Here is a 22,422-nt window from a genome sequence, read left to right as displayed (position 1 = left end):
TTCAGCTGATTTTCTACATGCTTTGGTAAGAAGTTGAAGGACTTCTACCCAAGTGGCATCCCTGTTCTCTAAAGGGGAGGCAAAACTTCTCTGAGACTAAAGAAAGTCTGTTACTGAAACTCCCTGAAGTTCATTACTGAAAATCTTGATAATAACAATATGTAGACTAAAAATAATGCATTTGTGATGATCTGTGTAACTACTGTATTTTAATAAATTTGTAATTGGAAGAAGTTCATGCTCCTGCTACTAGTGCTCCTACTACTAAATGGAGCACTTAGGACTTTCCAGACACCATTCTAAGTCATTTAATCTTCACAATAAGCCCATGAATTCAATATTATTACTCTCCCCATTTTACTTCATTAAAAGATAATTGTGTCAATTATATAAAATGCCAGGTTTTACACTGAATATGAAAATTTCTCAGTTTGATGAGATTCAGGACCATTATTTCTTTTAAATTTTTCTACCAAAGTAGGATTTATAAGCTAAATCTTCTTTTCCTCATTTCATTATTAATTTTAATAAATAGTGAAATATTGTAAGGAACTCCACTACCAATAAATATTCCTGGAGGCATCAAACATGAGCTAAATAGTTAAGAATTTCACTTTGTACCATTTAAGCTTAAATTAATTCATGAGCCCCTAGAATGCATAACCAAAGCAATCTCTTTTCTAGTGATATTTCATCAGCACTGGGTACTTTAAATGTCATTCCACTGGGAAATGGATATTTGTGCTTGATTATCCTCTTTGCTTAGAATTCTAAAATTATATAAACCATACCAATTTAACACAAAAATAATTGCTTAAGTTCTTAGGAATAAATACTGAAAACATTCAAAAATGTATATGTGTGGGTGCATGTGTATAACTCTAACTATGTATAAATGTATATATGCAGATAACTCTTTATATAGATAGGTAGATACATAGATAAATAGATAAAATATGTAAAGATTTCATGGTTAATATTTTTAAAGGAAATGTTAACTTATGTTTTCTTTCTCAAGAAGTTTAATATTAGCAATTTTTTTATACTGATAACTGTGCACACATAAAGAAGTATGTAATTTGATATGCAAGTATTAACTGCAATTTATGTTGTGGCAAATAACTAAATATCAAAATCCAACAAATAAATGAAAATCTACTTTTTCCAAATGGCTTAGAGCAATGGCTTATCAAAGATATTATTAACCTACTAGCAACTGAATTTCTATATCTCATACTTTATGTCATTTGTTATCACACTGTTACACCAGTGTGTTACAGAGTGTGAACTACGGAGAGCTGACATTTAGAATTTATGGTCAGTCTTTCCTGGGGGAAGGGAAAGACTGATGAAATACTACTGCATGGTATGACCTTGGCATTATAAGTGATTTGTTTCACATGTTTACTCTGAGATTCTTGTTTGTCAAATTAAGAGGTATTTCTACATTTGAACAATAAGCCAAACTGTAGATGTAAGAACAGTTGATTAAAACTGGTGGTGCAGTGAGAGAGGGCATTTATGCTTTGAAGCTTAACATATAGTTTTTTCCACGTTGCTTGGGGAATCCATTCTCTTCTCCATGTGAGCGAGTTGCTCCCCTTGATGTCAATGGGAGCTGCATTTCCGTGACGAGAAGAAAATGGGCTTGCTAAAGTTAATTATCAGACTGATTTTGGTCTCATTTTAATGCCCTGTTTATTGGCAATGGGAGTCAGATGTATGGCTTACTTTGTTGCTCACCTGCTTTTCCAAAATAGGGAACAGAAGGCAAGTGGACAAAGGTGGGAGCTGTGAATAGATACACCTAGGGCACATAAAAGGAAGTGAACATTTTACTCAGCATCAGGGACTTAAGCTGAATTTCCCAGAAACACAGTTTAGGCTATCTTCATTCTAAACTTAGTTTTATTTTGTTAAAAGTCTACATAGCACGATTGTTACATAGTTAATTAATTAAACACTTAAACCATTATATACGTGCATCATCCATTATATAAACCAAACTCCAATTGAAAGAGGGAATATTCATTTCAGCACTAGTTAATAAATTATTTTATTTCTTTTGTATAAAAATGACAATTTCTCATGCAGCCCACAGTTAGCCCAGGCTGGCACTACTACACACTAACTTTAGGATCTGGAGTAGGTTCATTTAATCTCCCTGAATCTTAGTCTTGTCTTTTGTAAAATGGTCATAGCACTTATACATATCTACTTGAAAAAGTGCATGGAAAATTTAAATGCTAATATATTTAAATCCTTAGAACTATGCTAAACAAAGAATAAGGGTTTTATAAGTGTTAGCTTCAAAAAAAATCTTTCAAAAAACAAAGTACATTTGATTTTTCTGAAGACACATATTATGTGTCTTTAGAATTCTAAAATTAGATAAGCCATACCAATTTAACACAAAAATAATTACATAAGTTCTTAGGAATAAATACTAAAAACATACAAGAGTGTATAAGTGTGTGTGTGTGTATGTGTATGTGTTATATATATAACTCTGTATATATGTAGATATCTTTACATAGATACACATGTAGATAAATAGATAAAAAATATATTTTAGATATATTTATGTGTCTTTAGAAAAAAAAAGAGTTAAAGCATTTTCCATATGAGTTTCAGTCTGAAATTATGTATCTAGATAGATGTTCCCAGGAAATTTATACTTTGTGGATTAATGTATTTCAGTCCCCTCTGTCAGTCACTGTGAAGGTCTCTGGCCCTTATGAGACCCTCACTATTTCCATTGCCCCACCAAATAAAAATAAAATCCTAAATTTAAAAAATACTGTACATCAGTATCATTTTGAGAAAACAAACTAAATCCCATCTAATCTACATGCCCTGGACAGTAAAGATTTACACTAAATCTTGAAATTACTCCCATATGCAGAAGTAGCGATTCTTAGATTCAGAGCAGAATTTTATCAGAGATACTTTAAACAGTGTGGAGGGGATGAATACACATCTCTGAGGCTGGATCTGTACGTTTTGTTTCACGGGTATATAATAGTCCTGGCTATGTGAGGCACAGTACATTTTCCCTCCTTTGAGTGTGCAGGATTCTGTAAGGTCTACAATACTTTGCATAAGGCAGAGGAGAACTGGCGGGTGATAGGAGTTCAGTGGTAAGACCTGTGGATTCATGGAGATGCCATTATTATAATGCTTCAAAGGGTGGATCTTGTAAGCAAGATTACTTAGGTGATATGTAATTTAACATTTAAAACCATTATTATTATAAATGAAGTAAAAATTTAAGTTGAATTTTATATAACATATAGAGATTTGTGATTTATATAAACCATTACAACAATGCTAAAGTTTGAAAACATGAGTTCGTTTTAAGTAGTAACTAATGAGACATTTGTTATCAGGCTTTGCTGGTAATTATAAAGATGACGTGACCCACTGAAGTTCAAAAATCACATTTTATTTACTCTACTGGTAAATGGAGTGTTTTTAATTGTGTTTCAGTTTGTTTTCTTCATTTTTAATAACCTCAGAGTCAAATAAATGGCCCATTCCTGGAACGTATACAGAATCAGTGACATGAGTATATCTACATCTTGTATACACACACCAATACACAGATTCTGCTACTTTCATTTTTTTCTGTAATCTGTTTTTTTTTAAAGAGTAATTTTAGCTATTTATGGTAGAAATGAGATCTGGTTTAAAAATGGTAGCTGCTAACTATCACCTTAGCCTTTTCTTTAAGACTGAGAACCACAAATAGTATCTCCATGGGGAAGGTGGAAGACACAGTAGTGGGGATTGTGCCTAGTTGCAGCCCTGAGTGGTGTTCATGTAATCTCAATTCTTGACATGTCAAAGAAAAAACAATTTTTATTAAATTAGAAGCAGTCACATTTCCCAATGAAGTGAGGTTATTAAGGGGAACATGAATTCCATTAACAAAAAGTGCAAGATAAAAATGAAAAGTGTCTCGTCAGCACTTTCTTCAAAAGCAGCAAATTCCTAGAAATAACAATAATTTTATCCTCAAGTTATAGAAAAATAGTCTATAGTCCCCTTGGGGGGAAAATGGCAAGTTACAAATAGGAAACTGAAGGGAATAGCAGGGGATAAATGTGAAGAGAGGAGTATTTCAGTTCACAATATTGTTACGATTTTCCCATCTCTGTAACATAGAAGGAATACTAGTTTATATTTATTATTTTCAGGAACTTGGTACATATGGGAAAACTGGGCTGTTGCTCTAGCAGCATTAATTTATCCCTATTTCATGTATTCAATTTTTAGAAATGAAAAGTCTGGGTGATGGAGTGGTAGTTCTTTCATTCATTTCCATATTAAATATGTACTGAGCATCTATTTGATGCCAGGCTTGATTAAAGACTGGGAATATAAGAGTGAACAGCAGTTCAAAATCTTTGTCCTTCTTGAACTCACTTTCTAGTTCTTCTAGAGGGAGAAGACGGACAATAAGCAATGAACATTTCAAATAAGTTAATTATTATTAGAAGGCAGTCAGTATAGTGGAAAAAATGTAGAGCAGGTTATCAATGATTTTGGAAAGTTGAGGAATTGCCATTTTAAAATACAGTGGGCAGGCTTATTAAGCCTTAAAACCAGGTTCCAGAAATCAAAATATTTTTAATATGTATAGATTATCTTTTCTGACCACAATAGAATGAAACTAGAAATCAACGATAGAGAGGGGTACCAAGGATGTGGCTCAGTGGTAGAGTGTTCGAATAGCATGCATGAGGCCCTGGGTAGAATCCCCAGCATCAGCAGCATCATTATAGAAGGAAAACTGTAAAAGTTACAAATATGTATAATTAAAGCAACAAACTCTTGAGAAACCAATGTTTAGAAGTAGAAATCACATGTACATGAACAAAATAAAAAATACTTAGAGATGAATGAAAGTGAACAAAACATTCCAATTTTATGGGATGACTGTAAGGCAATGCTCAGAGGAAAATTTATGACTATAAATATTTAAGTTAAAAAATAAAGATCTCAGATCAATAACCTAATTTAACAACTTGAGGAAGTAAAAAAGAAAAAGTGAATTTGAATCTGAAGCTAGCAGAAGGAAGAAAATAATAAAGATTAGGGAGAAAGTAAATGAAACAGAAAGCAGAAAAACTATAGAGGGATCAACAAGACCAAAATTATTTCTCTGAGTAAGTGAGTAAAGTTGACAAATTCTAGAGAGACTGAAAAAGAACCAAAAGACAAAATAAAACTTACAATAATTAAAATGAGAAAATAAAGTAGGGGCATTACCACTGTCTTTACAGAGATAAAATGATTGTAGTCAAATAATATGAACTAGATATCAAGAAATACTCAGATGTAATGAACAAATTTATAGAATCAGATGAATAAACTTATGCAAGAAGAAATAGAAAATACCAAAAGAAGTGTCACAAGATATTGAATCAGTAATTCCAAACCTCCCCCCTCAAAAAAAGTCTAGGAACCAATGACTTCACTGGTAAATTCTTCAAATCATTTAAAGAAGAATCAAAACCAATATTTCTTAATCTGCTTCAAAAAAGAAAATGGGAGAGAACAGACTCTATTTCATATTACGATATCAATATTACCATAATATGAAATGAGGCAGATACCTCAAGAAAAGAAAATTTTAAGCAAATATTCCATTGTACAATGAAGCAGAAATTCTCAACAAGATACTAATAAACCAACTCTACATCATATTAAAGTTGTACATTTAAACATGACCAAGAGGATTTATTCCTGGAATGCAGGTGTGTTTCAACACAAGAAAATCAATCCATGTATACATCACATTAGTAGTACAAGCAGGAAAAGATAATGATAATCTCAATGCAGAAAAGACACTTAACAAAATTCACATGCAGATGAACAAAGTTGAACCCCTACCTCACACACTTATTCAAATGTTAACACAACTGGATCAGCAACCTAAATATAAGAGCCTCTATCACATTTAGAGGAAACATAGAAATAAATCATAATGATACTGGATGTGGCAACAGATTCTTCCATGCGACATTAAAAAAACACAAGAAACAAAGGAATTTTAAAAAAACAGACAAATTAGACTTTATCAAAATTTTAATTTTGTTTATCAATGAACATTGTCAAGAAACTGAAAATAACACCTACAAAACAAGGTGAGATATTTGTATACCATATATGTGGTATGTATTTAAATTCTCAGACTATATAAAGAATTCCTAAAGTTAAACAACAGACAGACAACACAATTAAAAAATGGGCAAAGGACTTGGTGTTCAAGATCCTTAGTCTTTATGGAAATGCAAATCAAAACTACAATGAGATGCCATTTTATACCTACTAGAATGGTTATTATAAATAAGGTGCAAAATAAATGTTGGTTAGGATGGGAGAAATTGGACTCCAAATACATTGCTGGTGATCATGTAAAATAGCACAGATGCTGTCCCTCAAAAAGCTGAACTTAAAATTACTGTATGACCCAAAAAATTGATTCCTAAGTATGTACTTCAAAGATTGAGAACAGTAAGTTAAGCACACTTGTACTACAATGTTCATTGCATCACTATTCACAATATTTTAAAGGTAGCCAAGAGCCCATTAACAGATGAATGGATAAACATAAATCATAAATGCAATATATATATATATATGTGTGTGTGTGTGTGTGTTGTATCAACTATAAAAGGCATAAATTTCTGACATACACTAGGACATGGATGAACCTTGAAAACATTATACTAATTAGCCACACAAAACATAACAAATAATGAATGTTTCCAGTGACATGACATATTGAGAATATGCATATTAATAGAAAGTAAATTTGAGATTACCAGGAGATGGATACTGGGAGGAGTGGGATTGTATTGTTTAATGATTACAGATTTTTTTTTTGGAATGATAAAAATTTGTTTTGGAAATAGCAAATGTTGCATAACATTGTAAATGTAATTAACACCATAGTATGGTACACTAATGATTAAGATGTTTAAAATGACCATGTATCTGTACTTATATCTATATTTCTATGCTTACTCCTATCCATGTAAAACAAATTGGGCATCACTGTAGTCCTGATGATGAAGACTATCCTTAAGCTAAGATCTGAGGCAGAGGAGCAATGCTTGGCAGGGATTCTTCCCTGAGAAACTATTTCCAGTAGAAGAAAATCCAGAACAAACAGAATGAACCAGGCACACACATGAGTGTCTAACAAGCAGTGAGGGGACAGTAGGCTAGAATAGTGTAAGCAAGGTGGGTCATGGGAGATTGTGGACCCCTTCTCCTGGAAGAAAGTCTATGTGGCGGGCTCCCTTTTGGTCACTCAGGCCCTGGGCCCTCATACCCCTTTTCCTGTGCTCTGTGAACAGGATGTTCTTCTGTGGTCGGTCAAATAGCTCTTCTGTGATTCACAAAATAGCTTGTTACTTCTGTTATCAGTTGATAGCCAAATAGGCTAGTGACTGCTTATGCAAGGCTTCACATTTAAGGTGTATGGCTAGCTTAACTGCAAGCACATAAAAGACAGTGAAAGAGGAAAAAACTGAAAGAGGAAAAATTGAAACAAGTGAATCAGCTAGGACAATGGTTAGGAGACTTGTGTAATGATCCAGAAAAGAGGTGTTGAGAGTTAGCAAAATTGACCAAAGGACTATTGAGATATTATGGATTGTATGATAATTTGGGTCATACAAATTTGGATTAAAAAGTTGAAGATGTCCCATAAATTTGAAGGAGAAAATATAAGTCTCAATGTTCTGGCCTGAATAACTGAAGGTGGTATCACTAACTGAGAAATTAGAAGACTGGGTGCAGTTGTGTGTGTGTGTGTGTGAGAGAGAGACAGAGACAGACAGAGGGAAGAGAGAGAGAAATTTATTTTAAGGAAGAGATTACAAATTCTGTTCAACAGGTTAACTTTGATTAATTTCTGAAATATCCAAATGTAAATGATAAAGAGTTTTTTGTATTAAATATCCTGGCATTTCAGGGAGAGATTCAGAGTGGAATTTTAACTTGAGTGCATAAAGAAGGTATTTCAAGTTGTGGGTTTAGATGAGATTTCTAGAACAGTAAGTGTAGAAAAGAAAAGGAGTCTGGAAATTCTCGAACTTATAAAGTATTCACATACATCAGAAGCAAAGGGGAAGCTAGCAATAAAGCTTGAGAAGAAATGGACAGTAAGGTAAGAGGAAATAGGAAAAAAAAAATGTAATTTCTAGGAATCCAAGAGAAGAAAATGCTTTCAGGAGGAGGGAGTGTTCAATTATGCGTCTTTAATTTAGCAGTCTGATGCCCCACCCTCAAGCCAGAATTGTCAGGTTCCCACTGAAGTATACTTGTGGTTGGATGAATTTAATGGTGAATGTAAATTTGAATCATTTTGTTGTCATTTTTTTCCTGTAATAAGGCAAAGTTACTTCATAGATAAAATACTTTGTACCAAAATTGATTTTGTGAACAATTAAAAATAGTTTCCTTAAGTGTAAAAATGGTGAAATTTATTTAGAATTACCTAACAGTATATTGTAGGAACCTTTGACAATTGTCAAGTTCAATGGGAAGACTATTTGACTTATTATCTGTTTGGTATCATTATTCAAGGTTTTGTCAATGATACCAAAATTTTTGGTGGACTTGAAGATGAACAGCAAATAAATGAGCAAACAAACAAACAATGGACATTAAGAAGAATTGCAAAGATCCATAAAATCCAGAGTTTTAATATAAATAGCACTGTTATATTATTCAAAAAGTTCACTACATCTCAATATATTTCAAGTATGTAGACTTTAAGTATGTGGCACTGAATGAGCTCAATAATAATTGTATGGAATGTATAATAATGAAAAATCAACCATGGGGTATTAAAAAGAAAAAAAATGAGAGAAAAATGAAAGACCTTATTTAAGAAGAGAATTTTACCATAAGGCTTCAAGAACAATGTGATACACTAAGATGAAACTAAAACAGGGACAGAACTCATTTCAAAATGGCACACCCTTTAAGACTTCCAAGCAATAAAGATAAAAGTGCACATTTAGAAGTCAAAATTATAGTCCTTATTTAATGTTTAAAATAGATGGTGATGGCACTAGGATAATAGAAAATTCATATCTTTGGAATATTTGTTAACATATTTTGGTGAACTAAATATAAATGAAATAGTGTATAATAATCATATTTTAGTAGCATATACTTATAAAAGTACTTTAGTACTAAGGGATTAATAAAGGAATTATATATTTTGGAATTATATATTTTGGAATGCTGAAAAGCCTGGTTGATACCTACTAAAATATAGAATAACATTGTGTGAAAGAGGAAGAATGATGTTTAGAGAATTTGTTATGTGATCACTGTGGCTTTTAGAATACTGGGAGGGTTTTAAAGCACTTTCTCTCAAAGAACCAATGAAGGGAATTCCTTTAGGGAGGGAAGATCAGCTCTATTTAAAACAAAGCAGAACAATGGAGCAGTTTTAGGCTTATGACACCAGTTCTCCTTTTCATAGTTTGGTTTGCCCTCATACAAAGCACCATGCTGGCATCCACATTAGAATTGAGATTGACAAGGCATTCCTTTCATCCCTCACTGCCAAAACTCCTCACTAATAATAATTAAGTATTCCTGGCTTCTATCCAACAGTTTAATAAATACTGGAATGGCTCTGGGTCTCAGCTGCATTTTTAGTTTTAGTTAGGCAAAGATGGGATTCTGAATAAGATTTGCTGAATAGCATCAGTACAGCAAAATGACTACTCAACTGTGTATTAATAAATGACCATTATTTCTGCATATTTTATGTTAGAGTATGTGTAGAAGTGCTTATTTAATAGGTCATGTTCAGTTTTGTAAAGTTTGATTCTGTAAGTGCCTCAGAAATGTGTTAGTATATAGCATCATAATATTAGATAATCACTCTAAAATCATTATTTTTATATATTTCATATAGATGTGCTCTCCTAGGTAATATAAATGCCTTTTATTTCTAGGTAAATGACGTTTCTTAATATTCAATGTCTACAAAATAATCATGAATGATCTTTATGCAATACTCACTAGGGATGTATTATTTACTTGAATAAATTCTTCAATTTGTGCATTATTATTCTTAAAATTTCACAGAATGCCTTGATAAGACTGGATCTTGTAGTATTTATTGGAAGAAATAATGTGGGCATGAGGGAGAATAGTTGCTCCTTTTCCAAGTTTCCAGTCTGTTCATAGAGAGGAGGGTATCTCAAACTGCTTTTTATAGGAAGGAAAACACAGAAAGGAAAAATGATTTTAAATTATCTTACTCTTCAAGATGGAATGACTTATCTGAATAAGAACCACAGTGGAGGAAGGGACTAAGCTGGCAGAAATGCTGGTATCTGATTTTTTTTTTTTTTTTTTCCCAGAATGGCTTCTTTTCTGGATTTGTTTATTTGGTATCTCTGTGAGGGAAAAGGGAGTGCAAAGCGTGCCTTGGATCAATGGAGAGGTTGGTTTCTGCAGGGTGAGGTGAGGCTGTCACATGCAGCCCGTGGTCTAAGCAGGTACACTTTCTCTAGTGCTTCTGATTTCTGGTTCTTATTTCGCAACTCTTCAAAACTTCTAGAGGAAGACCTTCTTGTGCAGCCTTAAACTCCCACAAGAGTCCACTGATCAGTTGCTGTGTGGCAAATACAAACACATGGAATGTTTGAGCATCTCATTATTCTTGATAACTTTCTGTGCCCATTTTCCTAATTTGAAAAATATTCAGGTGAAGTCATGTCCCTGGGTTTAGGGCCATAATATTAGAATGGGCTTCTGCCTTGACCAACAATGAAACAGGTGAGGATTGTTTCTTGAAATCTCATTTAAGAAACAAAGAATCAAGAAGTTAACCTCACTGACTGATCAGGGCTCTCTGCCCAGTCTGTGATGTGAGATTTCACTTTGATGAAACTTGCATGACTCTTAACTGGAATGTGAATAAACTTTCTCCACAAAATTTACCAGAAAACAATTTTGTAGACCATTAGAGAAATTTAAATTTTAACTTAGACCCATATTTTCAGAACATGTGTCTCAAAACCCAACAAATCTTCCTTGATTTATAAATGAAAGTGAAGTTTTATCACCATGTGTTTATCCAACAATTAGAGCATTATTAATCACTTTGGATGTTGACCAAGAATTAACACACTACAATCAGGAATTCAGAACATTTATTGCAAGAGCTGAATAATTGTAAATAACGTAGAACTGGCAAAGCAGTAACAAGGATAATTGTTTAGATATTTATTCTGTCAAAGTCATCAAACACCCCTCACAAACCGACAAAAATGTACTTCAATAAGCAATGCACCCCTACCCATTATTTTCCATTATATTGTGGAAAAATGTGAACTGCTATTTACAAAGTAATTTTATTTTTGGTAAGAACAAATTAACTATCAGATTAGCAAACCTTTTTTTTAAAGTTTTTTGTTTTATTTATTTTTTTTACTTTTAAACTGATGGTGAACCGTGGCATTAAGATAACTTTCACTTCTTTCAATAAAGACATTTTGTTGCATGCTATTTATTTGTTTAAATCATCTGTCATGCCTTAACAAAAACCTCCTAAGAATGTTCAAATTTGGATTGTTTGCACGTGCAACTGAGATCTTATTAACATTAGTTGTCACTGTGTTGGTTTGACCTAAGTGACAAAATGCTGGTACCTGCCAGGCATTGACCAACTATGATAACAAACAGTTAAACAGCAATAATTAGAGATTTATCCCTTTATTTCCCCCAACTACCCTACCTGGAGAATGTTCTGTTACATCATGAAGGCACAACACATTAAATATTTTGTGGCTATGGTCTAATAACACTTGTGTTACAACAACAGTATTGTATATGAGGATCAACACAAACTCTGTCATTTCAACAAAGTTGTAGACACACATTTGCCAAATTGATACTATTTTTGAATAGTGATTTTTCTTCAATATATGCTAATTTCGATACATTAGTTTTGCATGAGTGACAAGTACAGGATATTATATCACTTTTGACGGATAACACTTTCCCATTACTCTCTCACTTAATAGTACTAATAAAGTGGTTTTTGCTTTTGCCTACTTTGAAAATAAGGATATAAAAAAAAAATAGGTTCTGAATTTCCAAGCTTTTGCAGCAGAACTCCTCTTTTTTGTATAAAGTTCTTATTTTTTCCTTATATCTTTATTCTTTTACAGAATTCTGACAACATAAGATACCATTGAATGAATCAGATTTCAGAACCATTTTTAAACACAAGTGCTTAAGATCCTTTGAATGATGTGTGTCAAGACAGACTACTAACGCAGAAACACCTCACTAAAAGAAACAACAAAAATAACAATAAAGAGGTAAATTGAATAAAAAGGGAAAGAAGCAACCATAAACACAGAATTATGCTACAACAGTTTTAGGTGAACGCTATAAGTACACAAAAGTTGTTAATAATAACTTGCTTCTATTTACAAATACTTTAACACTGATTGACTTACAAGTGTTCACTAACGTTGTTAACAGCACAATAGGTTTAATGCTTATCTTTTTAAGTTTTGTTTGAAGTATAATGTCAAGTATAGCGGTCCCAGCATAAATCAATGACAAAAAAAGCACAATTTTCTAAAGATATGTTTGTCAGTCACTCTAATCCATGAAACTTTCTTACTCTCCAAATGCATATTCTATTGTTCATAGCAGCAGTCCAGGGTCAAAATAAAATGCAATAATAAAAATAAATTGCACAATGGAGAGATCTCTGGAGCGTTTAATTAATTCTAGTAAACAAGATCACATGGCTAGTAGAACTATCTTCTCTCTTAAGTTGCCAAACATTGTCTCCTCCATGGTGCTAACACAAAGTTATGATATCCCTGCTATAAGGGGCATAGTTGTAGAGATCTATTGGATACATAAAGCTCTGACACACACGGTATTAGCATGTCTATTTAGATTAAGGTTATTAGGTCCCATATAGCCTTATCTTAGAGTTGGTGCTCCTTAGGGCTCTCAATAGCACCTCCTGCTTGCTTATATGACTTCAGATTTGCCAGAGGAATGTCTGTCATGTGGCTGCCATTGTTGAAATGGCCTTCATTGGAGCCAAACTGCTTACGGTCATTGAACTGATTCCTGTTGCTGTCTTCTTTCCAGGCTCTGGTCAGAGTGTGCCCATTCACAAGCTTGTCTTTCTTGACCCATTCTTTCTGGGGTGCAAAGGTTGAGAGAGGAGATTTCGGGTGTTGATATGGACCCAAGCCAGGAGGCATCCAGCAGTTATCAGAGTGACCCAAAACTAAGCATTCTTGAGTGCACATCTCTGTTGCCTCAGCTAATCCTCGGGGACCCAGGGGCCCATCTGCAGAGACAAGATACAGAGAATGTTAAGAAAGAAGGTGGTTAGGATCCTTATTTAAAATGATCTTTTGAGAGAGAAAATACATTGGGGTTATCTCATTTTTTTCATGAAATTGTATCAAGTGATCCAGCCTTGGGCAACTCATTGAGACCCTGTTTCAAAGTAAAAAAAAAAAAAAAAGGGCTAGTGCTGTAGCTTAGTGGTAGCATGCTCCTGGATTCAATCCCCAGTACCATATACACAGTATCACATATGCAAAGATTAACAGAAAAGCAATCAAATTCCTCCAGAGGAACAAAGACTTATTTTTTCTTCCTTTAGCCTTTGTTTATAGACAGAAACAAAACTGTCTTGATAGACAAAAAGATACATTTGGGCAAATAGGGATAACTCTTTTTGATCAATCTCTTCATAATATAGGGATTATCACTGATCTATATTATAAGAGTTCTCAGGAAAAAAATTAAATTTAATGAAAAACTATAAAAAGTAGGAAAATTTATTTTCAAGGTTGAATATGCAAATTCTACAACTACACAAAAATGTGAAGCAAACAGTACTTAAAACATCATTAAAATGAATATTCTAAATAGCTACATAAAATATTGTTTTTTTCTGTATAGGCACTTATTTTTACATTTAAAGTCATATGAAAATATTTTCACAACTTTTTAAAAAAGATTACTCATTTTAAAGAATATCCTAATAAACTTATCATACTAAAGTCATACGAGGTCCACTGCAAGCATTCTAAAAGCCAAGTAAATAAAGAAACCTTTTGCATCCAAAGACAGTATTTGGGTCCTCTAGGCCTAACTAGTTTCTGGACTATTAAAGTACAAAACTGAAGCTAAATTGCTAATTGAATCACATGGAATCTAACATTCATGGGGGAAAATCATGATAGAATTTTTCTTTTATTTATTTCACTAGCAGGTAATCTAAAGCACACTTTTAAATCAGTATTTCAAAAGGAAACTCTTCCATTCATGAAAAGAAGAAAATATTTTCTTTATTGAAAAATAACAGTCAAATGGTTAAGGAATACATTGGAGTTTTTCATGTGTTTTTTTCCCCCTGATTAAATAGTCAAGTGATAAGTGATAGCTTGGAAATTAGGAATTGATTTTATGAATGAGGTTAAGTGCATAGGCAAGAAAACCTCAGTTACAAAGCATTTTCGAAAGCAGTCATCAGAAAAAGAAAAAAAAAAAAAGGTAGACAAAAACATACCTGCAGGTTTACCTACATAACAATTAAAATACCTGAAAAATAATTGGAATGGAAGTCTTTGCTAAAATCCACATTATTACAACTAATACTTTTAGATGATCAATAATCATGAGCCTTTCATGTTTACATCAATTTGCCTTAATAAAATTCTAATTATTTCTTGCATATGAAGAAAGATCCACTGAGAAAGGCAATAGTTGAAGTAACAATCTAGTAAGTATCGGAACAGACAACAGATGCAAGAGCAATGTGGTGAAAATGCACTATTTCGTACAATCTCAAATTTGAGTCAGTTCTTTAGATCTAAAAGATAATTCTTGAGGATAACTGTAAAATTCCTTCCCATTCGACATGTATTCCCAGTCCCTCAAAAGCAAACAGTTTTATTTTGTTTAAACACACATTCATTACTTTAAACTATTTCTCTCAAAAACCTCCAGTGATGACCTACTTCCTTGGATATTTAATTTAAATTTCTCTATGAGCCTTTCTTGCCCTTTATAATTCGACCACACTTTAAAAGTTCAAACTAATTCCTGGCTGGATGGTTGGTGTTGGCATAACTAGTGACTCTCATCCACAAAGCTAACACACTTCACTCAAACCAATTCATGTTTCCTGCTTTAGAATCTCAGGTTTAGGAGGAGCTTTTTGCCTGGCCTGTTTTCTTTCAATTACTGACTTCTTCAAGGGTCAGCCTCTGTCCCACATACCACAAGCAAGCTGTAATAACTGTACTGATCCATGTGTCATAGATACCTTAAAGATTTGCACAGCCCTTTCCTTTATTGAGGAATAATAAATTTCCTCATGGATCTCCTCCAACTCTTGCTGCAATTCCATTTCTATCTTTGGGGGAAGATTCTGAACATTTAAAAGTTTTTAATTTAGTTTTCTTCCAACTAGATTGAAAATTCATTGATGGAAAAGAAACTGATCTATCAGTCTCCTGATTTCCTCATAGTGCTGAGCAATAGTGATGATCTATGAACAATGCTAATTGTTAATTAAAATTTTATGAGGTTGAAAATGTTCTGAGAATTAATAAAGATACCCCCCGCTTAAAGGCAGAGCTTAAGTAATTATAATAGAAGATGCTGATTTCACAAAGCTCACACCAAAAACTCTTCAACAGCGAATTCTTTTGCTTAGCAATACTTTGCGGCAGTTAATAAATGAATTATTTAACTTCTGTTAGATTCATATACTCCTTTCAGATTTCAACAGAGATGAAGTAATCATCAATTTGATGCACAACCCATAATCTTTACTTTTCTAGTGTCGTCAATGTTTGTCTTTTCTTGGTACTATCTCCAAAGGTATGGGGGGGGGGGGCGATTATCAGCTACCTCAGAAATGTCATTAGTTCAGGGTTTTTTAAAAAAAGATTTTTATTTGTTCTAATTTCTTGTACATGACAGTAAAATACATTTATACATTTAGATGGATCATACATAAATGGAGTGTAATCTCTCATTTTTCTGATTACACATATTGTAGGATCACATCGGTCATGCAATCATATATGTATATGAGGTAATAATGTCTGGGGGAAAAAAGTAAGAAAATATGCATAGTTGTTTTTAAATTAACCTTACTTTACATACACAATCATCTAATTACATTAAGACCTATTACCCGAAGATTGAGAATGAGATATTTAAGTCTCTATAAATATTTGTAGACCTTAAGTTGACAAATTGAGTGACACATTTTGATAGAGTATAATCTTATTTTTTTCTTCTCATAAAGAGTAAAATTTAATTATTCCACAAAAATTTACTGAACACGCACTGTAGACTAGCACTGGAACAAGGAACCAGGAATACAGCCGTTAACAGAAGTCTATCTACACTTATTCTGGAACTGCAATCTGACCTTGGAAACAATTGGCTTAGGAGCAGTGAAAAGAGAGGGTAAAACAAAGTGTCATTAATTCAGGCAGACTCTTCTTTCTACAAGGTAACAGACAAAAAGATATTGTTCCAAGTTATAGCATTTTAATTAAAGTTTTGTGTGCTGTGCAAAATCGCTAACTGGAAAAAAAACATGAGTTTCTTGCCATTAAATGATGTTAATTGCTGTTTAAATTTCTTTGAGAAATGTTCTGTTCATGATTCACTCATAAATGAATCTGAAGGAATTTGATAATGTCTGTAAATAAACTTATAGAAGCTTTATAGATTGTTGGGTAAATCTTTTAAGTGTGTAATATTTGAAGATCCATCCATAGGCCAGACACAATCACAGTGGCACAGATGAAAGTAAGAAATTTATGTTGCAACTCCAAACAGGAGAAACCTTTCAGGAAGAGCCACATAAGGGCTGCACCTGGAAACAGAGCACTAAGAAGCTGGAAATCTCAGGGGCACTTATGTATGAATACAGAGAATTGTTAGTTAAGTTTCAGGGTTCTCTTTATATAGAATAATGTGAATAATTTCTCAGGTACCAGGTATATGAGCTATCTCAAATTATCTAGTACCTGTCCCTACACTGATTAGGGTGGATGCTGACACATTAGCATGAGAGATTTAGCAGGGAAGTGGTGGTTTCCAATTCATTTCTCTCATTTTTAGAACCATGTGAATTTCATGTACTTTCAAAAAGAAAAAAGCATTTTTAAAACATGTTTTATGGAATATTAACTTTTTCAATTTATGAATGAAAATAAGCTATGGTTCTCCATCAAATATATAGCATTTAACTATCAAAGAATTATTGTTAGTATTATGGTATGCATTAAGCTAAAATTCTCTATCTTTGACACATTTTTGTTATAATTATAAATAATTGTCCTACATGATGAGTAATTATATTAGTTTTCATTCATACATTCTCTCAACAAACTTAATATGTATTATATATAATTACTCTGCTGGATTAATAGATGTCTTGAGGTATTACATGTCTGCATGTGGATGTGGGTATAGGAGTGTTTGTATATGTGTTCATGGATATATGTGTTTTCTATGTTTCTCTAGTTTCTCTTAAACTTTGTAAAGTCTGAGTTATGCTACAGAATGAAATAATGTTTATAATTCTGGTCAGGGTTCCAAATGGCTTATACTTTCTATAATTCAATAATTATACTAAATTCTTTACTTAAAAATAAAATAATTGAATTATTCCAGCATGATATTTTTAACACTGAAAAATTAATTTTTAATAAAATGAAATTATTTGGTCCTTTTCACATTCTTCAGTTTGAGGTTAGTCATTCTTTGTTTTGGAACATTTGTATAAAGATTCAAGTGCTGATAAAACTGCACAAGTCATTTATTTCTTTCTTTATATTTTGAAAACTAAAATAAAGTATATGACAAAAGGATCTTGAAAGTTGTCTTGTTTATTATTTATATCAGGTGTCAAAGTACTTCTCATTCCATCTTTGCACAAGTCACTTTCTCACTCAAAAACAAAAAATATTTTCCAAAAGTTTAGCGATTATCCTCTGTCAGAAAACTGCCTGCATTACTAGCTTCTACAGCTACTGGCTTAAAATGTGAAACAATCCAAGTTAGTGGAACTCCAGCTAGACTTTAGCAGATACTTGAGTAGTTCTTAATCTCATTTTATTATACCCAGAAGCAGAACTATTACTTCATTGATTAACTCACTGCTGTAATTAACAAGTAGCTTCTGGCTTGTTGACCAGCAGTTTTTCAACCTGATTATTTGAAACCTTTTAACTCCAAAGTTTCAAACTGATATAAAAAAATCCTCAGACCCTTTTACATTCCTGATTAGATTCCAGATAGTATGAAGTTTTTGCCTTTTAATAACTTTTCTATCATTTTTGTCTTTTCTGGAGATAGAACTCAGGGCCTATTATGTGTATAATAGGCAAGTGCTCTACCAGTAATCTATCTCCACCGGCCAGTGAATTAATTTTTCTTAGACTTTTTACTGTTTCTTAGAACTTACTCTTAGGTAAAATACATTTTAATCAGATTATTACAATGAAATTGTGAAAAAATCTAATTTTCATATTGTTTTGGATCACATCTCACTGAATTTTTTGTTAAGTTCTTCAATGGGGATCTTCTTTCAAAATTCATTTTTATTATGAATATTAACTCATATTAATTGTATAAATTAATGGGTTTCACTGTGACATTTCCATTCATGTGTACATGTGCTTTGATGACATCCATACTCCATAGTAACCTCAATTGCTCTTCTCTCTCTTCTTTCTCACTCTGCCCCTGTTCCCTTCCCTAATAGTCCCTCTTCTACTTTTAGGTCCCCATTAGTTTCCATGTATGAAAGAGAATATGTGATACTTGTTTTTCTGGGTCTGGCTTATTTTGCTTAACACAATGCTTCCAGTTCCATACATTTTTCTGCATGTGACACAACTTCATTCTTCCTTTGGATGAATAATATTACATCATGTATATATACCACATTTTCTTCATCCACTCATCTTCTGAGAGGCACCTAGGCTGAATCCATAAATATAGATACATAAGATAAATATAGATATGTATATATACACAGATATGTCTTTTGTATGCTGACTTTAGTTCTTTCAGAATACACCCAGGAATGTTATATCTGAATCACATGGTACTTTTATTTTTAGTTTTTTGGAAACTCCACATGGTTGTCCATAGTGACTGTACTAGTTTGCTTCCCCATCAATAATATGTAGTGATTCCTTTTCGTTTCACATTCTCTCTAGCATTTGTTGTTTGTTTGTTTACTTTTGATTAGTAGCCATTCTGAATGGGGTGACATATAAAGTCAATGTTTTGATTTGCTTTTGCCTGACGGCTGAAGATATTGATGATTTGATGATTTGTGTGTGTGTGTGTGTGTGTGTGTGTGTGTGTTATTTATGTTTAATTTTTTGGTACCAAGGATTGAACCCAGAGAAACTTAACCACTGAGTCACATCCACAGTCCTTTTTTATTTTTTATTTTGAGACAGGGTATCACTAAGTTGTCTAGGGCCTTGATAAGCTATCTGAGGCTAACTTTGAACTTGCAATCTTCCTGCCTCAGCTTCCCAAGTCGCTGGGATTACAGGCATGTGTCATTATGCCTGGCTGATTTTTTAAAATATATTTATTGACCATTTATACTTTTCCTATTGAGAAGAGTCCTTTCAGATAATTTGCCCATTTCTCGATTAGATTACTTGATCTTTTGTGGATGGATATTTTGAGTTCTTTATATCGTCTAAATACTAATCATCTTTCAGATGAACAGCTGGCAAAGATTTTCTCCTATTTTTAGATTGTTTCTTCACTTGATGATTGTTTCTTCTGCTTTACAAAAGCTTCTAAATTTGATGTAATTCCATTTGTCAATTTTTGCTTTTTTTCCTGAGCTATTTGAGTCCTATTTCAGAAATCTTTGTCTGGGCCTATATCTTGAAGTGTTTTCTCTGTTTTCCTTTAGCAGGTTCAAAGTTTCAGTTTTTACCTTAAGATCTGTGATCCATTTTCAGTTGATTTTTTGTACAGGATGAGAGATATGGATCTAGTTTCGATCTTCTGCATGTGGATATTCAGTTCTCTCAAAGTGATTTGATGAAGATGTTATCTTTTCTCTGATGTATTTTTTGGCATCTTCATTTAAGAATTATCATGTTGCAGATGTCTGGTTTTATTTCTGTGTCTTCTATTTTATTCCATTGTTCTACCTTGTCTCTTGTCATGCCAATACCATGATGTTTGTGTTACTATCACTCTGTAGTATGTTTTGAAATCAGGTATTATGATACCACCAGCATTTCTCTTTTTGCTCAGAATTGCTTTACTATTCAAGTCTTTTCTGCTTCCATATGAATTCTAGGACTGCTTTCATGTTCAATGAGGAATGTTACTAGTACTTCAATGGGATTCCATTGAATCTGCAGATCATTTTCAGTAATATGATCACTTTCACAATACTAATTTTCCCATCTGTTAAAGAGAAGATAACATCCTCTAGGGTCATATTTTATTCTTGAGGCTACTGTGAATAAAATTGGTTTCCTCATTTCTTTCTCCATGAGTTAATTATTACTGAAAAAGTCGATTGCCGAATGTTGACTTTGTATCCATCTATTTTGCCGAATTTATCAATTCTAAGAGTCTTTCTGTGGGGTCTTTAGGGTTTTTTAAGTGTGGAATCATATCATTTGCAGAAAGGTATAATTTGACTTCTTTTGTATTTGCATATCTTATTTCTCTTATTTCCTTGTCTAAAATTTTAATTACTATATTGAATAAGATTAGTGAGAGATGATACCCTTGTCTTATTCTTGATTTAAAGTAAATATTTCCAGTTTTATCCCATTCAGTATGATGTTGGTTAAGGTCTGTTGTATCTAACCTTTGCTATGCTGAGGTATAGGTATATAAAAACCTAATAACTTCAGGGCCTATATCATGAAAGAAAGTTGAATTTTATCAAAGATAAGTTATTCATCTATTGAGAAAATCATGTAACTTTTTCCTTGATTCTATTTATGTGTTTTATTACATTTATTGTTGATGAAAAACATATCTGATTGTCATGCTATAATGCATTTTGTGGTAAAAATGAAAGTAGCTATTTTTATGAAAAACGTTTTTCTCCAAACTTCTAATTTGGATGCTTTTCCCTAAGGCTTTATATGAGCACAAGTGTGTAGAATGCTAACACTTGTGCATCACTAAACATCTTATAACAGTAGATACACATACTGATTTGAGTTTGATAAAGACATTTCCCTGACATCTTATATTTTTTCTCTACACTTGCTGTTACGAATGTGCTGAGAAAAATTTTCATTTTTACACTTCTTACCTATCCTGATCATTCTTTGCACAATAAAATTTAGAAAAACAAATTTTAATTTTAATTTTTCCGAAGAGGAATGCAAAAACATTTAGTATTTTTTACTAGCTCATTTTCAACCTCTAGTTCATCTTTTTTCCTTTCTTTCACATTCTTTTTTTTAAACAAGATGTAATAGCAAAACGATAAATTACATATTTTGTGTAATACTTTAAACAGGAAAGTTAAAGGTAAAGGTTTAGATAAGTCTGGAAGGAACTTAGGGGCAAGTCAGAGGCAAATATATTTCATAGACACCCTAATATCCATTTCCATAATCATGGTCTGTATTTATTGAGTTGCTTAAATATCAAATCAGTAAATTTGTTTTGAAATCTATACATAGAATGATGTACATAGGTTATAGGCAAATACTAATCATTTTACATAAGGGACATGCGCATGTGTGGGTTTTGGTGTGGGGGAATGGTTCCTGGAAACATTTCTTTGCAGATACCTGAGGGTCAACTGTCATTTTGAGAGAAATATTTCTCATTTATTCACTTAAATTCTGTGGGGGCGCCTGGCTTTCCTTGCAGTGCTTGACAGAGTTCCACTGAAGGATGATTGCAGACACTCATCCTAAAAGGATTGCATGTCAGATGTATGCCTCGCTAGCTTGGATGTTATTCTGTGGAGTTTTCCTAATAATATATTACTCACTTCAGTCTGGGGATCTTGCTAGAGGTGATGGGAATAATTCTACAAATTTCCAGAAAAACATCATGGAGACAAAACACATGTTGAAACCCTGTGAGGTGTTAACCTCACTACAGAAGAATGTTTTTATTATGTTAAAAATCAAACACTGCATTTACTGGCACAGCCAGAACCTGTTGGGGCACAGAAACTTATAGATAACAATGTTTCCCCAAGTTCTAAGCACAAAGCACCTCCCACAGTAGCTACTAGATATGGACCAGCTTATTTTATCAATGACAAGCCCTGGTACCCCTCTAAAGGCAAGCCCTGAGAGAAGGTAGATATAGATCTCCCCTTGT

At 32.9% G+C, this 22,422-nt stretch overlaps 1 protein-coding gene across 8 annotated transcripts in view; it reads right to left on the bottom strand.

Moving 5' to 3' along the window:
• Positions 1-11,169: 11,169 nt before the first annotated feature.
• The window catches only part of PCDH9 (protocadherin 9), an 864,633-nt gene continuing 853,380 nt past the window's right edge, over positions 11,170-22,422 (bottom strand). For all 8 annotated transcript variants that reach the window (XM_079136488.1, XM_079136489.1, XM_079136490.1 and 5 more), the window contains one exon: positions 11,170-13,375. In XM_079136488.1, the coding sequence (XP_078992614.1) occupies positions 13,002-13,375 (374 nt within the window). In that variant the 3' untranslated portion in view covers positions 11,170-13,001. The remainder of the gene's footprint in view (positions 13,376-22,422) is intronic.

This window comes from Sciurus vulgaris (genome assembly GCF_902686455.1).
Source record: "Sciurus vulgaris genome assembly, chromosome: 4".
NCBI lineage: Eukaryota > Metazoa > Chordata > Mammalia > Rodentia > Sciuridae > Sciurus > Sciurus vulgaris.
Note: the sequence above shows the minus strand (reverse complement) of the source record. Positions and strands in the feature narration are given on the sequence as shown.